Genomic DNA, 24,371 nt, shown 5'->3' with positions numbered 1-24,371 from the left:
TTCTTTTAAACTTTTCAGATGAAACTATGTATATATTATTCTTCAGATACATAATCTGATGTAAGGGATAATGTTGATGTTGAGTAACAATGTGGTTTGAGAATTATTTTGTAAGAAACAGTAATAAAAATTCTGTACATGCATTGAAGGAAAATATGCAAATTGTAGATGTATACACACAGACATACATGTGTATGATTTTGGATAAAATATGACATTTAGTAAGGAGAAAAATAAATAAATTAATGAATGAGGATTACATTTACTATACTTCCATTTTGAAGACTATGTCTTGATTACATGCATTATCATATTAAAATATTGAATAATAAGATGTCATGTAAAGAATTAAATTTTAGCCCACTCGGCATGGCTCAGTGGTTGAGCATTGATCTATGAACCAGGAGGTCACGGTTCGATTCCTGTTCAGGGCATGTGCCCAAATTGTGGGCTTAATCCCCAGTGGGAGGCATGTGGGAGGCAGCCAGTCAATGATGACTTCAGATTTATCATTTGAGACCTGCTATCTAGTTATATTTGATTTTGTAATTTTGGGTGGTATTTTAATAAAACTTTTAAATTGTGTTAGCATATTTCTAAAGAACCACATTATTGTTCTATGGTTACTTCATGCTCCTTTGCAAAGATTCATTATTTTGACATTCATGAATATAGTGATTAACTTGAAGCAAATAGTGGTGGTGAAGTCGATGGAAAATTCTCAGTTCTTCCAGTTGATAGGAGTAGTGGTCGTTGCTAGTATGTACAGGACTGAAAATAAAGAGTCTTTATGTTAAATGTAGGGAGCCTTTCCAGAATAAGAAGCTGTGAGCTTTGCAAGCACATGTTGGCAAAATTCCAACCTATGCTTTCGGTTGGATAGTTGGATATAATAGTTCTCTTTGCTTTGAGTACTGAACTATTCAATGTTGTGGCTTAGTGGATTTCTTATTAGAAATAGTGAATTTCAGAGCACTTTGAGTATATGAAGTTTAGAAAACTCTGTGTAATTCTTTGCATGAAATCTTACATCAATAAGGCATGAGATTTTATTTTTAAACCAGAGGTCCAGTGCACGAAAACTCATCACTGGGGGTGCCCTCAGCCCAGCCTGTGCCCGTGCTTCTTACCACCCGCCTGTTCGCTGCTCCTTAGTGCTGTCTTGGAGGCGGGAGAGGCTCCTGCCACTGCCGCTGCACTCGCCTGGCTTCTGGCTGAGCGGCGCTCCCCCTGTGGGAGTGCACTAACCACCAGGGGGCAGCTCCTGCGTTGAGTGTCTGCCCCTGGTGGTCAGTGCATGTCATAGCGACTGGTCATTGAGCCTTTCAGTCTATTTGCATATTAGCCTTTTATTATATAGGGTTTTGTACCCTTGCTTAGCATTAATGTTATTCAATTTGAAGAGTTTGGTTTTCTTTTTTGCCACAAATGATGGCAAACAGTTCTATCTTATGAGTAATTAAAACAAGATAATGTAGTTGCTAACAAAGTGAAATTACAATTCATTTATAATTATTGTTTTACCTTTTTCTTAAGATTCCCTTGTTATGCCCCGACCAGACAAAAATCATCAGTGGATGTTCAATAAAAACTGTTTCCCTGTTGTGGATGTTGTGATAGATCCTCACCTTGCATATTATCTTCGGCCACATCAGAAAGAAGGAATCATATTCCTTTATGAATGTGTGATGGGAATGAGGTAGGAAAAGAAATCATTTGAGTTGAGTCTAATCTGAGTTTTGATTTAGCCCATAACATAATGGTTTTTCTAGGAAGAGTCTAATACAATGATTCGCAGAGGGTCCATCATGAATTTAGTTGGAATGATGAGTGGTACTTAATGTGTGCATTTACTTCAAAAGTGGTTCTTGATGGATACCGTATAGTAGCCATCTTGCCAGAAGTTGGGCATACATGAGTCAGGACCCTGGCCCTCACTCTTCATTTGAAGAAACAAATAAATGCAGTCAACCTTAATGGGATACAATAAGAGCTCATTACTAGTATGATAAAGGTATATGGGTGCAAAATGGAAGAAACCTTAATTCTTCTTATGAGAATTTTAGAAAAAGGTTTTTTCTTACCTCGCCTCTACTTAAAAAAAATGACCAAGATTCCCCCCTTTCTTTTAAATCGAGTTTTCTGATTAAAGAATGGTAGTATCCTCTCTTAAAGATATGATAGAAGTCCACCACAATCCCCCCAAAAATCCAGACAAAGGAAATAAAAGAAGTCAAATGTCCCTGGTAACATCTTGGTGTATTTCCTTCCAGTTCTTTCTTTAATGCATAGGCCCTTGATTTTTAAATTGGTCGTTTAACAGGGAGTTGGGAATGTCAATTCCTAAAAATTCTGAGAACAAGTTAAGGGAATGTTGTCTCCAGGAAATTGTCCAGACTCATGTTCTCGCTCAGATTTGCTTTTCTCTTTGGAGATCTTATCTCAGTTAGCCTGGGAATCATCTGTGATTTCTTCTATTTCACCTTCTCAGTCTAATCAAACCCTGCAGCAGCTGTGGGAGCCGATGTCGTAAAGTTACATTTTATCTGTACTATTGCAGTGACTCCTACCTTGCATATCTGCTTCTCATACTCCTTAAATCCACTCGTTTGGTATTTCTGTAAAACAGTTCTGAACGTGGCATTCCCTTGCTTAAAATCATTCAGACTCTGAGAACGTAGAGTAGTGTTTCCATACCAGCGGGGGAGTGATATGCACTCCCCCGCTGGTATGTTGGGTAATTTTAGGTATACATGAGCACGCTTTGTTTTTGAATTTTAATAGTAGTGTATTTTAGCCAATGAATTATTAGAAAAAAAACAGCACATTTAACTTTTGGTTTCACGGGTAAATTATGTGTAGAAAGAGTTTTCTTTTCAAATAAATCTAAATAAAAAGTATGCGGATCGAAAGAAAAATAATAAATAATAACACATATGGCAAAAATTGTGATGGTGGTCATGAAAACCTGGTGTTTGGGAGACACTGACCTACAAGATACAGTCTGACCTTTCAAGGATAAGTAGCCCCATCTTCTGTCTTCTTTCTGCCTATGCTGCCAGGTCCATAGCCTTGTATTTCCCTGTTTGGAATTCAACTCAAGGACCAAGTATACTGAACTACTCAGTCTGTGTAGTGAATTCCTGTTCATCTCTTAGAACTTTGCTCAAGGTGCATCTTCTCAGGGAAGCCTTTCTTGTGCTCTTCTCTTTACCATGAAAGATGCATTACTGTTTTCTCTCTGCCACTCAGTATCTCAACTGGCATTCGGTCTTGCCTTGGCAAACTGTTGATGAAAAATGATAACAGTGGCTAGAATTCATATTTGCAATTTTATTTCCATACTTTGCAATGGAAAACATATTTTAAGAATTGCTTTTTGCTTATTATTTCTAGCAGTAAGGAATAGAATGATTAACAGACTATACTTATGTTTTTGGTAATATCCTCAATTCCCTTGGACTTTGTAACCTTTAAAATATCTATCAACTATATCTGTCAAAGAGTTTTAAAAACTATAAAGTGGTATTGGATGCCACTTAAAATATTCCTTGTACTATTTTTAAAAATATATATTTTATTGATTTTTTACAGAGAGGAAGGGAGAGGGATAGAGAGTTAGAAACATCGATCAGCTGCCTCCTACATACCTCCCACTGGGGATGTCCCCGCAACCAAGGCACATGCCCTTGACCAGAATCGAACCTGGGACCTTTCAGTCCGCAGGCCGACGCTCTATCCACGGAGCCAAACTGGTCAGGGCTTCTCGTACTATTTAATTTTAAATTGCATTAATTTAGTAGATCTGTGATAACAGACTCTTAATAAATTATGTGTATTAGATGAAATATTTAGTATTTAATATTTCTTATAGTGCAGGGAGATATTTTGGTTGAAGTTTTTATTTACTGTCAGAGAATCATAAATACAGCTTGATAGCTGTTGATGGTTAGGATTACAATATATTTTAAGCTGTTTTGATAGCTACTAACAAGACTGATAAAAACTGCTGAACTGTTAGTGATAAGGACAGTTCAAGTATTCATATGTAGATGTAAAATTGAGATTCATTTCTAGTCTAAGTATATACATATTAGTAACAAATGATTTAGATTCAACTCTAATTTCAGATTTATTTTAGTAATTTCTTAGGCAATAAATATATAATGAGTACAATTATCAAAGATGCAAAAGAAATATGTAAATCAGCTGAATGAAAAACTAGAAAAAGTATTTAGGGAATAGAATTGTTTTAATTACAAAATATCAGCTTCTGATTCTTGACTAATAAGTGAGGATTTTAGAGCCATAAAATATTTTCCTATTGTGATTAAAGAAGTATAATTATTTCTAACAGAGTGAATGGCAGATGTGGAGCTATTCTTGCTGATGAAATGGGTTTAGGGAAAACATTGCAATGTATTTCACTCCTCTGGACTCTACAGTGTCAGGGACCTTATGGAGGCAAGCCGATAATAAAGAAGACACTTATTGTCACACCTGGAAGTTTGGTGAATAATTGGAGGAGAGAATTTCAAAAATGGTTAGGAAGCGAAAGGATCAAGATATTTACTGTTGATCAGGTAAGAGACTTAAAAGTTTAGCCTTGGTCATTGTCTAAATCTGAAGTTTTTCAAATCATTACTGCAATTTTCACTCTCTAATGTAGCAGTTTCTCAAGTGTATGTAACTCTCCATCTCCTTTGCAGAAAAATGAAATCTTTTTGGTTTTGAGTTAACATATTCTAATACTTGCTTAATGGCTGTGAGAAATATGCTGCTTAAATTTTACTTCATACAATTTCTGCCCAAGATTTGTTAAGTATTATGTTCTCCTTTTTTTAGGACCACAAAGTAGAAGAATTCATCAAATCTCCATTATATTCTGTTCTGATTATCAGTTATGAAATGTTACTTCGTTCCCTGGATCAAATTAAGAATATAAAATTTGATCTCCTCATCTGTGATGAAGGGCATCGTTTGAAGAACAGTGCCATTAAGACAACCACAGCCCTCATTAGCCTCGCTTGTGAGAAAAGAATAATTCTAACTGGTCAGTATTTACTTTTGGGTGGAGGTGATGGAATTGCTGCCTATGGAACATACACACCTTGTAATATGATGCTTAGCATCCAACGAATCCATGTATTGAATGGAGTTCATGCTAATAAACCCATCCTAATAAAGCCTTGGTAGGATTGAATTTCCAAATCCCTATGTAATATTCCCCAGCTCGGCCAAAGCGCTGAATAGTTTTAGTAAACATACCAACTTGACTTCAATCATTAGTGTTTCCTTTTTTCTTGTCACAGGACATTGCTGCTTGACTTTTATTAACATTAAGTTATTTACTAGTAGCTTCTTCTACAAGTTCTACCTAGTCTAGAATTAGAGAAGAGAACTGCTCTAATTCTAGAGTGAATTAGGAACTGCAGAGTCTAGACAGCCTTTGTGACTTCTTAGGATGACACTGTGCTAGTGTATTGCTTTCTCTTGTGGCCACATACCCTTTTCCTCTGTTTTTCCTTTTTTTCTTCCCGAAATCCTTTTGTCTTATCACCTTTTTGTATTCTGCCTTTTTTCTTTTCCTTTTTTTTTTTTTTTTTAAAGTTTTCCTTGGCCTCTTTCTCTTGTGTATTACTTAGGGTGATTTCAGGTACAAGTAACATCTGAATGAATTAAATGTGCTTTTTCTCCCACATAACTGGAAGTCTAGAGCTGGTACGGGCTCAGGGGTGCGATACAGCAGCTCAACAATATCAACAATGATTTTGGTTCTTTTTGTCTTCTGCTGTGCCAGTGCTGGCCTCATCCTCAGGCTGGTAGCAGGTGACTGCAGCAGTTCCAGGCATCACATCTAGATGTGATATCCCAAGGAGAGCGGAGACTGGCTCTTCCTCTTACTCTATTTTCAAGAGTGAAGAAACTTTCCCAGAAGCCGCTCTCTCACTTCCTCTCATGTCTCCTGGGACAGGGTGGGTCAGATGATGTTGGTGGAAACTGTTGGTGCCTTTCCTAGCTCCCCTTTCTGGTTGCACCCATCTCTTAGCTGCTACTACTATTGATTAAACAACTCATGTCTCCCATCTCTTCTGGAGAATGGCCCCTGGTTGAATAAGCACTTACTCTGTCACCTATAGCTTGGCCAGTGATTGACTCACAAAAGGGAAAGTGGAAAATGCCAGCCCGCTTGCTTCAGAGTAATTTCAGGACCCACTTTATGGTACAATTTATGCTCCAAGCCTCCTTATAATTTAGCTCGAGGCTATCCTTGCTTATTTTCTCCCGCTGCTATTTTTGGGTTCCATTGTTCTCTTTGTTCCGAGAGCACTCCCTGTCTAAATCATGTGCAGCCAGATACTTATCTCAGGCTCTGCTTCTGAGGAACCCGGTATGAGACACAAACCCTTGCTACATCCGTCATTGGCAAAGGGTAGGGCTGTTGTGATTGGCTTGGGTTCATCAGTTGGGCCTAGATGAATGCCTGGAAACCAACCACAATGATCCTTACACCTCTCCCTCCGCTTTCCTTCTTGCTTTCCCCATTCTCCCTATTTTATTAGTCATTGTCATGGATTTTCTTTTAAAAGTGTAACAAAATGCACACAACATAAATATATTTTCTCTAGTTTTTCTATGATGTGTGTAAAAATGTAGAATTGATTAGCTGTGTTAAAAAAACACACACTGGTAAGCATTGGTCCAACCTGGAGTTGACCCATTTAGTTTTGAGAAAAGTGATCCTTACACTCTCTGACATTGTAAAATTCATATTGTTTATGTTAATGAAATACGTGCATTTTTAAAAATGAATTTTATTATTTATATCTTTGGACAATTTTTCTAGTCTTTTATACTCTTGGACTATGCTGACTTATATGTTCTTTTGCTATTATAATTATTGAAGCATGCTAATGTTCTTTTGAATATTAGTTAGCCAAAGTTATTGAGTATGTAATTATACAGGATATATTAATTCATTTCAGTCTGTCAGCCTTTCAGATTAATGAAGATCCCACTTTGATCTGGCAACTTTGAAAAACAATAACAGTAGGTGCCATTCACTGAGTGTTTTACTGAATGTCAGGCACTGTGCTGGTCACTTCACATACATTGTCTCTATTTTTTTTTTTTCTTTGTAATACCACTGGGAAAGTATTATCTTCCCACTTTTATAAGTGAAAAAAAAAAATCCTGAATTTAACTTAAAGATATGCTAAGGCAATTTGAAGTCACACAGTTATAATAATATTAAGAATTACTAAGGATTATGGAACATTGATTGTGATCTAGGCCCTATTGTAAGTAAGTATATGGATTATCTCATTTGATCTATATAACTCTAGGAGCTACTATGATTATTCCCATTTTACAAATGATAGAACTGGGGTAAGTAACTTGCTCAGAGTCACTCAGGCAGGATTTGATGCAGGTAGGATTTGAACCCAAGCAGACTCTAGAACATGCACTCAGCCATTATGCTATACTAAAGAAGAATTTAGTATACAGTTAAAACCAAAGTTAAAACTTTATATAATTATTAATATATTTTTTTCAACTTGATCTGATTGCTCTTTTGTCCTCATAGTTTTAGGGACTTTGCTTAAAGTTAGTCCATTTAAGGAAGTAAGTACAAATTTCTATGTAGAGCTGTGATTGTAAAACACAAACTTGACCTCATCACTTTTAATTCTTTAGGTACTCCAGTTCAGAATGATCTGCAAGAATTTTTTGCATTAATTGATTTTGTAAATCCAGGAATATTAGGCTCTTTGTCATCTTTTAGAAAAATATATGAAGAACCCATCATTGTATCAAGACAACCTTCTGCTTCTAAGGTATAATTTATTTTAATCAATTTAGGTTAAAAAAAAAAGAGCAGTATGAAAAAAATAAAAAGAGCAGTATGCCTGGGGAAATTCTCTATAACTTGGGTAGTTTTAATTTAGGAGAAATTAAATTAGTATTGTTATATTTTCCCCTCACAATCCTTGAACTCCTGTATTCCTTATTTTAGAAAATAATAGTATCACTTTTTAAAATTTCATAAATAGGTACTTCATATAGAAAGAATTATAATTGATAGTAGACATGTAAAAAGGCTCATCCTTACTGGCATTGAAAAGTAAACCAAAATGGCCCTTGCCAGTGTGGCTCAGTTGGTTGGAGCATCATTCTGTACACCAAAAAGTCAATGGGCTTGAAACCTGGTCAAGACACATACCCAAGTTCTGAGTTTGATTCCTGGTCGGGGTGTATACAGGAAGCAACTGATCGATGTTTCTCTCTCACATCGATGATTCTCTCTCTCTCTTTCTTTCTCCTTCTCCCTTCCCTCGCTCTCAAATCAATAAAAACATATTTTTTTCCATTGATTTTCAGAGAGAATGGAAGGGACGGGGGTGGGGGGAGGAGCAGAAGACAGAGAGAGAGAGGCAGAGAGAGAGAAACATCGATGTGCGAGAGACACATTGATTGGTTACCTACCTCCTGCATGTGCCCTGACTGGGGCCAGGGATTGAACCTGCAATCCAAGTACATGCCCTTGACTGGGAATTGAACCCGAGAGCCTTCGGTGCTTGGGCCAAAGCTCTAACCACTTAGCAACACTGACCAGGGCTGATATTTTATTTTTTAATTAAAGTTGATATACAATACTATATTAGTTTCAGGTGTATAATATAATAATTAGTTACTTACGTAACTTACAAAGTGATTATCCCCATAAATCTAGTATCCATCTGACAGCATACACAATTACTACAATATTATTGACTGTATTCCCTATGCTGTACTTTACATCCCAGTGACTCTTTTGTAGCTACCAATTTGTACTTCTTTTTTTTAATTGTCTAAAGTTTTACATATGTCTCCTTTTTCCCTGATTGACCCCTGCCCCCCAGCCATTCCCACCCCAGGCAAGCCCCCACCATCCCAGTGTCTGTGTCCATTGGTTATGCTAATATGCGTGCTTACAAGTCCTTTGCCAATTTGTATTTCTTATTACTTTCCCCTTATTCACCCAGCCATCCAAGTGTTCTCTAACTATAAGTCTGTTTCCGTTTTGTTTGTTTATTTTGTTTTTTAGATTCCACATATAAGTGAAATAATATGGCATTTGTCTTTTCCTGTCTGACTTATTTCACTCAGCACAATACCCTCTAGGGTCATCCATGTTGTTGCAGATGGCATTTCACTTTTATATATATATATTTCTTTATTGATTTCAGAGAGGAAGGAAGAGGGAGAGAGAGGTAGAAACATCGATGATGAGAGAGAATCATCAATCGGCTGCCTCCTGCACCCCCCCGCTCCCCGCCAGGAATCGAACCTGCAATCCAGGCATGTGTCCATGGCTGGAATCAAACCCTTCAGTCTGCAGGCCGACACTCTGTCCACTGAGCCAAACTGGCCAGAGCCATTTCACTCTTTTTTAATGGCTGAGCCATAGTCCATTGTGTATGTACCATTTCTTTGTTATCCATTTATCTACTGATGGACACTTAGGTTGCTTCCATATCTTGCTTATTTAAATAATGTTGCACTGAACATAGGGATGCATATATATGAACAAATATACACATATGGGATTTGTTTTAAGCTTCATTGTGAAGTTCTGTATACTCTAAAGATTCTATCTATATAACCAGTGTTTTGAACTCTGCATCTGGTAGATTGTTTGTCCCCATTTTGTTGAGTTCTTTTTCTGGAGTTTTATTATATTCTTCCATTTGGGACATGTTTTACTCATACTGTATTTTGATTTTAAAACTGTACTATTATTTAATGAATAATGTGTAACAATTTGGAAAGAATCAGTAGTGCTTTGTGCCAGTAATTTCCTATAGGGTTAATTTTAGGTTCAGTAACTTGTCAAAATATTTGCTTACAAGTCTTTGCTGTATCAGCTCTTTGCTTTGATTTTAAGACTATGTACCATTACAGTAGTCACATAAAAACTTCCTTTCAGAATAATTAAGTTTGTAGAGTATAGATTTCTGGTTGCTCTCACTGGTGCCAAATAGCCAAACAAACAAAAATTTAGGAAACTGCGGCTTCACTTAATTTAATGATTATGCTGAACATTTACTAGTAAAGAGATGATGGTTGGTTTTCCTTTCACAAACTTGTATTTCATTTATTCTGATGAGTCAAAAATCTGAATTGAAGTAACTAGTTTATCATTGTAAAATATTTAATGTTCATTTTAACTGCAAGTAAACTTTAAGTCTGCTATTTCTTTCATAGGAAGAAAAGGAGTTAGGAGAGAGAAGAGCAGCTGAACTTGTTTGCTTCACTGGACTCTTTTTTCTTAGAAGAACCCAAGAGGTCATAAATAAATACCTTCCACCTAAAATAGAGAATGTAGTCTTTTGCCGTCCAGGGGCACTACAGCTTGAACTTTATCAAAAGCTGTTGAATTCTCAGGCTGTGAGGTTCTGTCTTCAAGGGTCGTTGGAAAACAGTCCTCATCTGATATGCATAGGAGCTCTTAAGAAACTGTGCAATCATCCCTGCCTTTTGTTCAACTCCATAAAGGTAAGTAGCATGTGAGACTGTCAGGATGTGAGCTGAGGGTTCTATGTCATGTGAAGCTAAGAGGGCAGATTGTACTAATTCCTGGGGTTGTATTTGTGGGTTTCCCCAAGGATCTGAGTCTCTTCAGGATGGTTCTGCTCTCGAGCAGGTTCGGCCCCTGTTTGTTCTTCAGAGTATGTCCATGTTTGTAGAGCTGAACTAGGGATGGAATGGGTTTGAGGTTCTGCCTTCTAGACTGTGTGCCCCATGCCCTTTGGTACCTTGTCTAGTACTTTGTCATGGTTTCTCTTCCTGTCTTTTATTAATAGAGCCAGTCAGTTTTGTTTGTTTGGTGCTAACAAATAAAATATTTGCCATTAAAAATAATTTATTTTTTCTTCATTATAAAGTAACACATGATTTTTGTATGAAATTCAGAAAATCACAAAAAAGACAATAAAAATGATATACTGGTTAGAATGCAAATGGTTAAATAAATGGAAGATAGTTTGGTAATATGTATCAAAAGCCTTATAATTTTGTATATTTTGTGACCAGGCATACCACTTTTGGAAATTTAGTATAAAGAAATAAAGCTTCCCAGCCAGAGAAAACCACATTTTGATATTAATAATAATCTTAGCTAGCACTTATTAAGTACTTATCATGTACCAGACATGAAGTACTTTTCTAGATTGACTTATTCTTTTTTTAAAAAAAATATGTTTTTATTGATTTTAGAGAGGGAGAGAGGGAAACATCATCGATTAGCTGCCTCCTGCATGCCTGTTGCTGGGGATCGCGCCTGAAACCCGTGTATGTTCTGTGACCAGGAATAAACCGGTGACCTCCTGGACGATGCTCAACCACTGAACCACACCAGCCAGGCTAGAATGATTTAATTAATTAATTTTAACTTTTTTACTTTTATTGATTTCAGAGAGGAAGGGAGAGTAAGAGAGAGATAGAAACATCAATGATGAGAGAGAATCATTGCTTGGCTGTCTCCTGCACGCCCCCTACTGGGGATTGAGCCTGCAACACAGGCATGTGCCTTTGGCCGGAATCAAACTTGGGACCCTTCAGTCTGCATGCGAATCAAACTTGGGACCCTTCAGTCTGCATGCGATGCTCTATCCACTGAGCAAAACGGGCTAGGGCAAGAATTATTCTTGATAAAATTCTATGTAATGGGGACTGTTATAACTATTTCCAATTTTTTGTTGGGGAAATAGGGACTCAGAGGTATGTATATATAATCGTTTTATAGAGACACTTAATTTTGATGCTGTGCTTATTTAAAACCTATTTTCCCACTCAAATTGTGAACATTTTTCCAAATTAGGTACCTTCTACAGATATGATTTTTTTTTTAATATATTTTATTGATTTTTCACAGAGAGGAAGGGAGAGAGATAGAGTCAGAAACATCGATGAGAGAGAAACATCGATCAGCTGCCTCCTGCACATCCCCCACCGGGGATGTGCCCGCAACCCAGGTACATGCCCTTGACCGGAATCGAACCCGGGACCTCTCAGTCCGCAGGCCGATACTCTATCCACTGAGCCAAACCGGTTTCGGCTACAGATATGATTTTTAATGGCTGTATAGTTGAGCTGACCATTGGATATTCAATGAACACAAGGCAGCTTGAAGTATAGTGAGAGTTCTGTTTTGGAATTGGAACAAGGTACCAGTTCCCACTGTACTACTTACCAGTTCTTTAACCATGGCCAGGTTACATCTGCAAGCCTGGCTTTCTTAACTGGAAAGCAGAGACAATAATAACTTCCTGATAATATTATTGGGCAGTTTGATGAAATAGTATGGGAAGTTGCACAGTGATAGCCTGTTATCTCCAACTTGCCCTTACCAATTTTTATTCTGATATATTTTTCTTTAAATAGTAAAATGATAATTTGCAAACAAAGGAAAACCTTTGGGTGCCACATGATGCTTGAAGTAATTAATTATTAATTATATACTTAGAAAATCCATTGTTGTACTGGAATTCTTGAAGTTTATCCTGCAATGGGTTATGTTTACATAATTTATCATAGAAGTCAGCTTCTATAACTCTGCAGTAGACAGGATTATAACTATTTATTAAGCAACATTTTAAGAAACAGATTCTATATACTTGGGCATGATGTCTAGCAAAAATAGAAGCTAAAAATTCTTTCTTAAAAGGAAGACCTTATGATGATCTAGAATGTATCAGTTAACTAATAACAGGCATACTGTACTGCATAGGATTCTATAAGTAAGGATCCATATAAAATAGCTGAGAGAGTCTCCCACATGTGCAGGTAATAGTGATAGATTTGGTAAATGTGGGAGAGAGTGGGGAGACCTGCCAGTCCCAGAAATCTAATCTAAAAAGTAATGACGTCATTAATAAATGTAATCTCTAGTTATATGTTTACATTTCAGCTTGGCAGTTTTAGAGTGGGAATTTCAGAGGTGCTGACAATCGCTTTGGAATAAAATTATTCTAAAAAAATAATGGTAAAATAAAAATATTGTTGTAAGTAAGAATAAGTTTCTGCCAACTTATTGACAGGATTGTTCCTTCTTGCAGAAGAAATTGATAAGATGGAGAAAACTACTGTGCTCCTTTTTGAATATCACCTGGGAGGGGCTGTGGAAGCCCACAAATCAGGATAGAAAAGTTAATTGTGGGGAGGGAAAAAGGGAAGAAGAGCGGAAAAGGTATCAACGATCAGACAGCTCAGGCTTTGGAGAGAATAGATTTTGTAGCACTATTTGCCCTCTGTTTTCCTCTCCTTTATTTCTCTGCTTCTGGCTCCCTTCATGCCCCCCTCCCCTGTTACATCCAGACAGTGATTCTGCACTTGTAGGGTGAAGGCAGCAGGCATTAGGAGACTGCATTAGAACTGCTCTGTAATGAGCTCAGTAGGACACATGTTACTCTTTTAAAATATGACCAACACCCTGGCCAGTGCTCTCAGTGGTTAGAATGATGGCCTGTGCACCAAAGGGTTGTGGGTTTGATTCCTGGTCAAGGGCACATACCTGAGTTGCAGGTTCGATCCCTGGCCCCAGTCGGGGCAAGTGCAGGAGGCAACCAATCGATGTGTCTCTCTCAAATAGATGTTTTTTTCTCTCTCTCTCTCTCTTTCCTTCCCCCTCTCATTTTCCTCTCTTCCCCTCTCACCCTCCCTTCCACTCTCTCTAAAAATCGATGTCCTTGGGTAAGAATTAACAACAACAACAACAATATTTACATGATAGTTAGCTTGGTCTTTCCAGGAAGCTATTAATATTCAACTTTCCTCCCATAATTTGAGCATTTTTCTCTTCTAATTAAAAACAAACAAACATGAGCCAGTGTTAATCATTCTTTTGAATAGGAAAAAGAATGTAGCTCAACTTGGGATGAAAATGAAGAGAGTAGTTTATATGAAGGCTTGATAAATGTGTTCCCTGCGGATTATAACCCTCTCATGTTTACTGAGAAGGAGTCAGGAAAACTTCAAGTGCTGACAAAGCTCCTAGCTGTTATCCACGAACTTCGTCCTACTGAAAGGTAAGTGGTCAGTTTAATAACCTGCTTGTAAGTGCTCAATTTTGGCTTAGCGTATGGCCTTACTCTCCTGCCCCTCCTTTCTTTCAAAAGAAGAAAACATTAAAAATAAGTTGTTTTCTTTGGGGCATGATCAGCATCTGTAAGTTTTTATTTAAGAAAAAACAAAATATAAATACATATATTTTTAAAAACCCTAGAGAAGTCTTAAAACACTTAGCTTGTACTTTAAGCTCTTTCAGAGTCCTTTTTTTTTTTTTTTACCATCCCTTAAATGTTGATACCCCTTAGGGTTTTTCTCTTTAGTCTCCTTCTTACTCTAAACACTCTTTCTGGGTTATCTCTACTCCCCATAGTTTTAACTATCACCTATATATTCCAAGTTTGTCACTCTAGTCCAGCCCTCTGTTCTAGTTTCCACATCCTTCTTTCTAACTCTTTAATGTGTTATGCCCAGATTTCAGGATCCCCAAAAGACCACCAGGGAGCCAGCCATGTCCGATGCAAAAGCAAAGAATCTTTTATTCAAACCCGGGTCTGGCTCCCCTACCCTCCTTACTGACACAGTAGCAGGTGGCAGAGAGAGACCTAGCCCGGTGTGAAGAGGAGTTTTATAGGGGGGTGGAGTAAGGGGAGGAGAAGAGACTGCCGATCGGCCAGGCGCAAGTCGGTGTCTTGTTACACAGGATGTGGTCATATCGATGGCGTGCACTTCCCTTGATTGTCATTGGTTAGTTTAAATAAGTCCTGGGTATGGCTAGCAGAGGCTTGGGCTTCCGGGAAGAAGCCTTGCCGAGCACATGGCTCTGCCCAAAAATGGAGGACCCAGGGTAAGATGGAGGGCGTAGTCCTCGCCCTTTCAAATGGACATCTAAATCTAATTATTTTCTTTTTCTTTTTTATTGGTCATTACATTCCTTTTTAATCTATTTCTGGGCAGACTCGTTATTATCTGCAAAATCTCTAGTAAAAATTACAGTTTGGCTGTCATTTTAAATTTACCAGGTATTTCTCTCATTCTTGATATTTTAAATTGCCTCCTCTTCTTGTGAATGTTATCTGTTACTTGAGGATGTTTTCTGTTTCCTCCATTGCTGTTTTATTCAGGTTTCTCCTCTTTTGTTCTATTTTTAATGTTGGAGACTCACTGTAAATAGATGGTGATCTGTGGTGTTCATTTATATTTGAGAGTGAGGCAGTGAAACTTATTGAATGTTATGTGTGCATGGGTAAGGCTTGTTGATTGGTCTCCTTCATGGGGTAATTAGGCAGCGAGTTGGCTTCTTTATTTAGGGACTCCTTCTCTCTGTGGATCTTTTCTCTGGGGCCATTCATGTCACCTCAGAGAGGATTCTTCCAATAATATCTTTCCTGGGGTGGGATGTAAGAGGGATGCCTGGCTGCTGCTGTTCTTGGGTTGGCAGGAAAAGGGCCCTGGAATCTTCTGTATGCATAATTTCATTCTGATTAGTCATTATAGCTCTGTCTTTTAAATTCCTCTAGTCTTTTTCTTGGTTTTACTTTCTCCAGACAACAAACATTGTATTTGAGAAAGAAAAGTCAACTGGTTACATGGGATAGGGCCTGGGTTTTATTATCAGTGCTCTTGTAAGAGCTCCAGTCTCCTTCCTTCTGGGGCACCTTAAGGAGATTCTCTGGGGTGAATGAACTTGCACTTGTTTCTTATTGGAATCTCCCACTTTGGGCACTTAGGTTTCATCTTCTCTGGACTCATAAGTAGATCACTATTTCATCATTTTCTGTTTTCGTATATAAATGCCTCCTTTAAAAAAAATCAAAGATAGAGTTTGTATTTCTGTTTCTCATTCTCTGGCTGTTTTTAGGGCGACTTCAGAGAGGTGAAGAAGGCAGAAAAGTTTTTACTTCACTATCTTAAAACAGGAAAATCTCTTAGATATTGACTTTAAAATTGAATTTGAAGGAGAACCTGAGTTTTAACGTATACGGTCATTGTTGCATGTTCTATAAATATCAGTGATGATATTGATATTATTTGGTAATTTTCTTCAAATTTACCCAGAATCTTTCTTTTTGATTGACAGGGTGGTATTGGTATCCAACTACACACAAACTTTGAATATTTTACAAGAAGTATGTAAGCGTCATGGATATGCTTATACAAGACTTGATGGACAAACACCAGTCTCTCAAAGGCAGCAAATTGTTGATGGCTTCAATAGTAAATACTCTTCTGATTTCATTTTTTTATTAAGTTCAAAAGCTGGTGGCGTGGGACTTAACCTTATTGGAGGATCTCACTTAATTCTCTATGACATTGATTGGAATCCAGCCACTGATATCCAGGTAGGACTAGTTCTTATGCATTAAATAAACATGATAGAATGCCTGTTGGGGATATACCTGCTGGGGATACAAAGATGATGATGTATGGTAAATGCTGGTGAGGTATGGTAACTGAGCCCCTATTTTGCATCAGGCACTCTGCTAAGTGCTTCACATCTATTCAGTTTTCACAATAATCCTTCTAAGTGTAGATAGCCCCATTTTGCAGATGAAGATATGAAAGCTTGTTCTAGGTCACATAGTGTAACTGGACAATCAGTGGGTCCGTGCTACCTGTCACTACTTGAGCCAATTAAGCAGAGACAAGGTTGAATCATATATGAGCGTTTATTCCAATACTGCCAGCAGTACGGGAGAGCAGCAGGTCATCCACAGAAATCTGCTCTGCACCCCACCATAAGACAGCTGCTTATAGAGGGTAAGACAAAGAATACACGGGGAAATATGAATTATAGGTATGGGGAAGTAGGGATTATTATAGGCATGGGGAAGTAGGAGACTGGGGTGGGACTCCATTGTTTGGGCAACAAAGTTGTTAGTCTTTCCATGATAATAGGCAGTTCTAGAATGAGAATGATTCCAAGGTTGATTCCCAGGTCCAAGGTTGACTCCCAGGTCCAAGGTTGAATCCCAGGTCCTGGGGGCGCACAACTCCCAGCCAGGTCGACTGTCCTTTCTTTAACCAACACAAGACAATCATGGTTAACAGAGCATGATTAATATTTCCCATAACCGCAGCTAGTCCCCAATATTCTATTTTTGCCCCTAACAATAGCTTATAAAAGGCAGAGCCAGGATTCAAACCCAAATCTGTATGTCTCTAGGCCAGGGGTGGGCAAACTTTTTGACTCGAGGGACACAATGGGTTCTTAAACTGGACAGGAGGGCCGGAACAAAAGCATGGATGGAATGTTTGTGTGAACTAATATAAATTCAAAGTAAACATCATTACATAAAAGGGTACGGTCTTTTTTTCCAATAGTTTTATTCATTTCAAACGGGCCGGATCCGGCCCACAGGCCGTAGTTTGCCCACGGCTGCTCTAGGCTCTAAGTTACTGCAGGTACTTCAGGCCTAATTTTCCTCCCCGACCAGAGTTCTATGGACAACACTTAATTTTCCCAGCATCGATGAGTATTCTCAAACAGAGTTCACTTGCATCTTGGGACATCAGGGTGCTTACAACCATCAGAGGGAGACAATTACGTATTACAGATGCTATGATCAATGTTTGTATAAAGATATAAAATTAGCTTATTTAGGAAAATAGTTCAGAAGAAACCTTTGGTTTACTGCAGAATACAGTCCATCTTTATGTGTTTTAAGATTTCTACTTACACATTTGCACCTCAGTTGGTATCTGTGTTTGTATTACAGTGAAAAGATACAGATTAAAACTAGTGAAGGTAAAAGGTACATGGGGTAGAGACCAGGGACAAGCTTCCCTTTTTCTTCCCCTACTGGAGTTCTATGGACAGCACTTAACTTCCCCAGCACCGTTGAGTACAGTCAAAGAGAAGTTCATTTCATCTCGGTGTCCCGAGTTTTTGTTGGTTGCTCACGTAGGCGTGAAGGACTTGAGTGACTGACCTCAGTTATTCAGTCTCTAATTCCACCAGAGGGCAAACTGACAGGACAGGCCCAAAGCCTTCACCTAAATCACATTGTTAGTATAAAAGATCTAGTGGCTGCAAGGCCCCAAATAGACAGAGACCCTCTCATCAGGCAGGATATGCCAAGGGCTTAGCAGTTATCTACTTGGAGCGGAGGGAAGGCCAGACCTTTCTTTGGAAAGTGCAGGGTTTGCACATCAACCCTTACTGCATGGTATCATTGGTCCTGAAACCTCAGGGGACTACCTAGAGCAGTGGTTCTCAACTGCCGGAGTCTATTTATTGTCTTCACTAGCTGAGTATAGACAGAGACCCCCCCAAAGTTAGTAACCTTGAAGCCCTAGCAAAGGTCAGGGCTGTGTACCACCCAGTTAATCTAGATACCACCCAGTTAATCTAGGTAATGGTAGCTGAAGCAACCTCCCTACCTTTATTCATGTAAATCCTTATTGATAAGATAGTCTGCCTATTATTGGAAATTGCCTGTGGGTGAGCTAATCTGTGTGTCATTGAAACCTCCTTACCCTAGGGCTACCCCAGATCAATAAAAGGTTGGAGCAGCCTGAGCATCGGTGGAAGTCCTTCTGGACTTGCTCGCCTGGTCCCCCAATATTTTAAAATTATCTCGTGTCATTTTTCTCTCATTTGTGTGCGGCTCCTCTTTCAGATACCGAACCCTACTCCACGCGGGACGTGGAAGGAAACACACAACACTCAACCTTCCTAATGCCGCGACCCTTTAATCCAGTTCCTCATGTTGTGGTGACCCCCAACCATAAAATTATTTTCATTGCTACTTCATAACTGTAATTTTGCTACTGTTATGAATCGTAATGTAAATATCTGATATGCAGGATGTATTTTCATTGTTACACATTAAACATAATTAAAGCATAGTGATTAATCACAAAAACAATATGTAATTATATATGTGTTTTCCAATGGTCTTAGGCGACCCCTGTGAAAGGGTCATTCAACCCCCAAAGGGGTCGCGACCCACAGGTTGAGAACCACTGACCTAGAGCCTGAACTGATTGCAGGCATCCTCAGGATTCCTTAGGGATAAATCATGAGCTACTTGGACTGGGAATAATCCCTCTGTGCTCGTGCTACATGTGGTTTCTTTGCATTCTTCTTATTTTTTTTAATCCTCACCCAAGGATATTTTTTCCCCATTGATCTTTAGAGAGAGAGAATGGAAGGGAGAGAGAGAGAAACATCGATGTGAGAAAGATACATTAAATGGCTGCCTCCTGCATGTGCCCTGACTCGGCCAGGGATAACACCTGCAACTGAAGTATGTGCTTTTGACTGGCAATCGAACCTGTGATCCCTTAGGTCCATGGGCCAGTGCTCTAACCATTGAGCAACCAGACAGGACAGTTCTTTGCATTTCTGCTTTCTACACTCACTGTGCCATTCATTGATGCAGGTAAACCCTCCGTCTTTATTGACGCCCCTCTAGTTATTTCATAGCCCCACAGTGGGTGTCCATGCCTTTCTTTTTCTCAGGAAAAAGACAGGAAGTGGAGAGTGCTTTGACATGCCTGGGCTTTGTTTTTTGAAGCTACAAGTAAAATCAAGAATTCCTAATCTTAAATGTATTAATGCAAATTGCTTATGGGGAAAAGGCTATTAGTTTCAACTGTACTCAGAACTCTCATTTATTTTCTAAGGCAATGTCTAGAGTGTGGAGAGATGGTCAGAAACATCCCGTACATATTTACAGACTCCTAACCACAGGTAATAACCTTCAGTGTGCCATAAAAATGTATCCCTTTGAATAATATAAAAAGAACTGTTGTTGTTGTTGTTGTTAATCTGTGCTTCAGTGTTAGGAATTATTGTTCTTTTGTTAACTATATGCCAACCATATTTTACTCTGCAGAAATAACAGACATAAGGATCTGCAGTAAATCTAATGAATGTTTTCCCTTCAGGTACAATAGAAGAAAAGATCTATCAAAGGCAGATCAGTAAGCAAGGTCTTTCTGGGGCGGTTGTAGACCTGGCCAAGACATCTGAGCATATCCAGTTTTCAGTAGAGGAGCTTAAAAATTTGTTCACATTACACGAAAGTTCACACTGTGTGACTCATGACCTGCTTGACTGTGACTGTGCAGGAGAACGAGACCATACAGGTGTGTTGTATGTTAATTCTGTTCTGAAGGTAAAGTTCATTTGTCTCTCTGCAGTAGTTGGAAGTATTTAAATATAGAATAACTAAAATATTTACCATTTGTATATGTTAGTTTCTTTCCCCCTGCAAGTCAGAGGGCAACTGCCAGATCAGTATTTGAGAAAATATTAATTAGGACCTTAATCTCTCCATTTTGCTTCTTATTTCTTTTTTTTAAAATATATTTTATTGATTTTTTACAGAGAGGAAGGGAGAGAGATAGTTAGAAACATTAATGAGAGAGAAACATCGATCAGTTGCCTCCTGCACACCCCCTACTGGAGATGTGCCCGCAACCAAGGTACATGCCCTTGACTGGAATCGAACCTGGGACCCTTCAGTCCGCAGGCTGACGCTCTATCCACCGAGCCAAACCAGCTAGGGTTCGCTTCTTATTTCTGAAACAGCTGTGAGAAATTTAGCTTAGAGAAATCTTTCAAATTCTGGCATAATGGCTTCAGAATTAGACTCCTTATTTCTATTTCCCTCAAAACATGCACTTGATAGAATAAGCTTACTCTTTGTTTAATTTATGTAGACCTTAATCATAATGGGAACATATTTTCTGAGGCGATTAGCAGGGGCCACCATACTTCCCAGTACTTGATGAACTGCTAGTGTTGGTTAAGTGAAGCTAAAAACCTCAGTCCTGCCCTTGCCGGTGTGGCTCAGTAGGTGGAGCGCTGGCCTGCGGACCAAAGGGTCCTGGGTTTGATTCTGGTCAAGGGCACGTACCTCAGTTGCAGGCTCCTCCCTGGCCCGGGCCCTGGTCGGGGCTCGTGCAGGAGGCAACCAGTCGATGTGTTTCTCTCACATCGATATTTCTGTCTTTCCCTCTCTCTTCCACTCTGTAAAAATCAATGGAAAAATATGCCCGGTTGAGGATTAAAATAAGTAAGTAAGTAAGTAAATAAATAAATACAAACATCAGCCCTCTGTGATTAACACCATTCACATAGGAACTGGATCACAAGTGGGACTTGAGTGTTCAAGAGTTTGAAATCACTTGATAAATTATATTGAGTAGGTTAAGAAGTTAGACTGTACAAGGTTGGCATGGAAACTTTATATTTTATATAAATTAATATTGGGTCCTCTACCATATGTTTTCTATTTTAACAATTTTTGCTTTTATCTTCTCTTCCTTTTTCATTGTCTTTACTCTATTCTTTTTCTTATTTTTCCAGTTGAATGCCTAGCTTCATGGTTTTCAGTCTTCATCTATGAAATGGGTATTTAAGGCTGTAAATGTTCCCCAAGGCTGGATCTCATAATTTTGAAATGCAGTTTTTTTATTATTTAGTTCTAAATATTCTATATAATGGGCTTGATTATGGAGTGTTGTGCCAGATTGTTCCAATTATATTCCGAATTTGGAAATATATCTAGTCCCAAAGGTGTTAGATAAGGGATTGTAGCCCTGTAACATATCTCTGGATGATTATTTGTTTAATGTCTGTCTTCTATTAGACCAGAAGGTCCTTGAGATCAGAGAACAAAATGTAATAAATTGCATAAACCCATTATATCATAAAATAAAAAGTATTGTATATAGTAAAATATTGATTGGCTTAAGGATTTTTCTCATTCTTTTACTTATTGCAGGTGATTCATTGGAAAAATTCCCTGTCTCTAGAAATTGTCAGCTTGGCCCACATCACAAGAAGTCTGACTCCCTGAAACCTCTCTCCATGTCACAGCTGAAGCAATGGAAACATTTTTCTGGAGATCAGTTAAATCTTAAAGATCCCTTTCTTGACAGAATAAGAGAAAATGTGTCATTCTTTTTTCAGAATATAACCAATCAAAATACTGCTGCTCTGTTAGGAAAGGTTACTTCATGACATTCCCTTGCCCCCCCCTTTAAAAAATAACAGTAATTAAATGTAAGTTTTGAAAATGATTAGAATTATTTATTTAATTAAATCTTTATTGTTGAAAGTATTACATATGTCCCTTTTTCCCCCCATTGACCCCTTCTAGCCTGCCCCTGTCCCCCACCCAGGCCTTCACCATCCTATTGCCTGTGTCCATGGGGTATGCATATATGCATACAAGTTCTTTGGTTGATCTCTTCCCACCTACCCAACCATCTCACCTTCCCTTTGAGATTCCACAGTCTGTTCCTTGCTTCTATGTTTCTGGGTAGAATTACTTACATTACAATAATAAATTTGTTGCAAAGTGTATCAGAGTTTTGATACAGGACTGTTTGTAGATTTTGTTATATATATTCTTTCTTAAAAATATATTTTTATTGATTTCAGAGAAGAAGGGAGAGGGAGAGATAGAAACATCAATGATGAGAGAGAATCATTGATCGCTGCCTCCTGCACGCCCCCTGCTGGGGATCGAGCCTGCAACCCAGGCATGTACCTTTGACCAGAATCAAACCCAGGACCCTTCAGTCCGCAGGCCAACACTCTATCCACTGAGTCAAACCAGGTAGGGCATATATTCTTAAATGTTAAAACATTAAAGACATCTATCATTATATAATTGTTTATTAGTAATTCCATAATTAATGCACTTTCATAAGGAATATTAAAAATGGTAAAATACCTGTTTTCGGAAAATCTAATCTGATTAGGAACATTAGACATAGATGTGTCAGATAATTGAATAACTTGATAAATTTAAACTATAGTTTAGTATAATAATCTCCAGGTCCATCCATGCTTTCACAAATGGTAAGTGTTCCTTTTTTTTTTTTTTTTTTTACAGCCACTGTGTAAATGTACCATTGTGTAACCGTGCCATAGCTCTTCTATTTTTTTTTTTTTTTTTTTAATCCTAACCCAAGGATATTTTTTCCGTTGATTTTTGGAGAGAGTGGAAGGGGAGGGGAAGAGACAGAGAAAGAAACATCGCTGTGAAAGAAACACATAAAATGGTTGCTTCCTGCATGCATCCTGAGCAGTGCTGGGATAAGCCTGCAACTGCGGTACATGCCCTTGACCGGAATCAAACATCGACCCTTCAGTCCACGGGCCGACACTCTAACCACTGCGTCAATCGGCTAGAGCTACCACAGCTTTTTTATCCACTCATCTAGTCATGGCACTTGGGCTGTTTCTGGATCTTAGCTATTGTAAATAAGACTGCTATGAAAATTTGGGTGCACATATTCTTTCCGATTGGTGTTTTGGGATTCTTAGGAAATTCATGACTTTCAGTAAACAATGTGTATAATCAACAGATGGTACTGTTTCTCTGAGCTGGTCCCAAATTAATATATTGGACCGAAAGCAGTTTGTAGACATGCTGTTTTTGTTTTTGAAGGACAGACTCAACAAAGGAATACATTTACCAGAAAAATGATCTTAAAAAAGTATGGGGATTATGAAGGAAAATGAAAGAAGGAATAGAAGACAAGGAAAAAGATCAGATGTATTTCTAAAAGAAAGAAAAGGATTTGTATAGTATATATATATTTTTAGGAGTCATTGTTACTGAGAATACCTATGAGAGAGATTTGTTATTTCATCTAAGGATTTGGTGGGCAAGAAATATCTGTAGATGAGTTAGAAATAAAACAAAACAGAAACAAAGGGGAAAATATCATTTTGGGAGCATGACCTGCTGGTGGCAGCAACAGATCACAATTGTCTCAACGCATTAGGCATTCCAGGCAAGTTTAAAGCATAGAGCTGTTTTCATGAGTTCAAACCATAGGCTGCTGTTGTAATAGCTATAAAAATGGGCAAGTCACTCTCACTACCAATATGACTGACAGGATTTTTTCAAGAGCATTTTATATTAGCAGAGTTTTACACTTATTCCCCCCCCCACCCCCCATGGGTTGTAGGGGTAGGAATTAAATTATAAATTAAATAAAAAGTGAACAACCTTTTAAAAACTGATCGAATGCATAGAATGTTGAAAAAAGGTAACACTTTAGTTGTTGTAAGATGAAGATAGGTTTAATGAACTGACTTGCATAAATGAAAAATTTGTTGTTGAGAATGTTTGAGAGTCCTTCAGTAACTGTTTTTCATTTCTCTTCCATAAACATTATTAAGGAATTCTTTGACTGTCAGATGGCTTTGAAAATGTGGGAACCCTAATGTTTATTCCATAAGTAGAAAAAAATAAATGAATGTTTTGGTTGTTCTATTTATGCCTAACAAAGTGCTCATTAAAAAATACAATTTTAGCCCTAACCGGTTTGGCTCAGTGGATAGAGCG

At 38.1% G+C, this 24,371-nt stretch overlaps 1 protein-coding gene across 3 annotated transcripts in view; it reads left to right on the top strand.

The window, feature by feature from the left end:
- RAD54B (RAD54 homolog B) overlaps positions 1–22,158 on the top strand; it is a 52,020-nt gene extending 29,862 nt beyond the window's left edge. For 2 of the 3 annotated variants that reach the window (XM_036337717.1, XM_036337716.1), the window contains exons 4-13: positions 1,537–1,699; positions 4,358–4,583; positions 4,846–5,053; positions 7,699–7,838; positions 10,249–10,539; positions 13,894–14,069; positions 16,130–16,391; positions 19,681–19,747; positions 19,945–20,145; positions 21,789–22,156. In XM_036337717.1, the coding sequence (XP_036193610.1) occupies positions 1,537–1,699; positions 4,358–4,583; positions 4,846–5,053; positions 7,699–7,838; positions 10,249–10,539; positions 13,894–14,069; positions 16,130–16,391; positions 19,681–19,747; positions 19,945–20,145; positions 21,789–22,027 (1,973 nt within the window). In that variant the 3' untranslated portion in view covers positions 22,028–22,156. Of the gene's footprint in view, positions 1–1,536; positions 1,700–4,357; positions 4,584–4,845; positions 5,054–7,698; positions 7,839–10,248; positions 10,540–13,893; positions 14,070–16,129; positions 16,392–19,680; positions 19,748–19,944; positions 20,146–21,788 lie in introns of all 3 variants that reach the window. The other variant, XM_036337715.1, reaches the window with a different exon arrangement.
- The last annotated feature ends 2,213 nt before the right edge of the window (positions 22,159–24,371 follow it).

The sequence above is a fragment of the Myotis myotis genome, unplaced genomic scaffold, assembly GCF_014108235.1.
Source record: "Myotis myotis isolate mMyoMyo1 unplaced genomic scaffold, mMyoMyo1.p scaffold_m19_p_16, whole genome shotgun sequence".
In the NCBI taxonomy this organism is placed as follows: Eukaryota; Metazoa; Chordata; class Mammalia; order Chiroptera; family Vespertilionidae; genus Myotis; species Myotis myotis.
The sequence above is the reverse complement of the archived record's forward strand: the minus strand, read 5'-3'. Positions and strand labels throughout refer to the sequence as shown.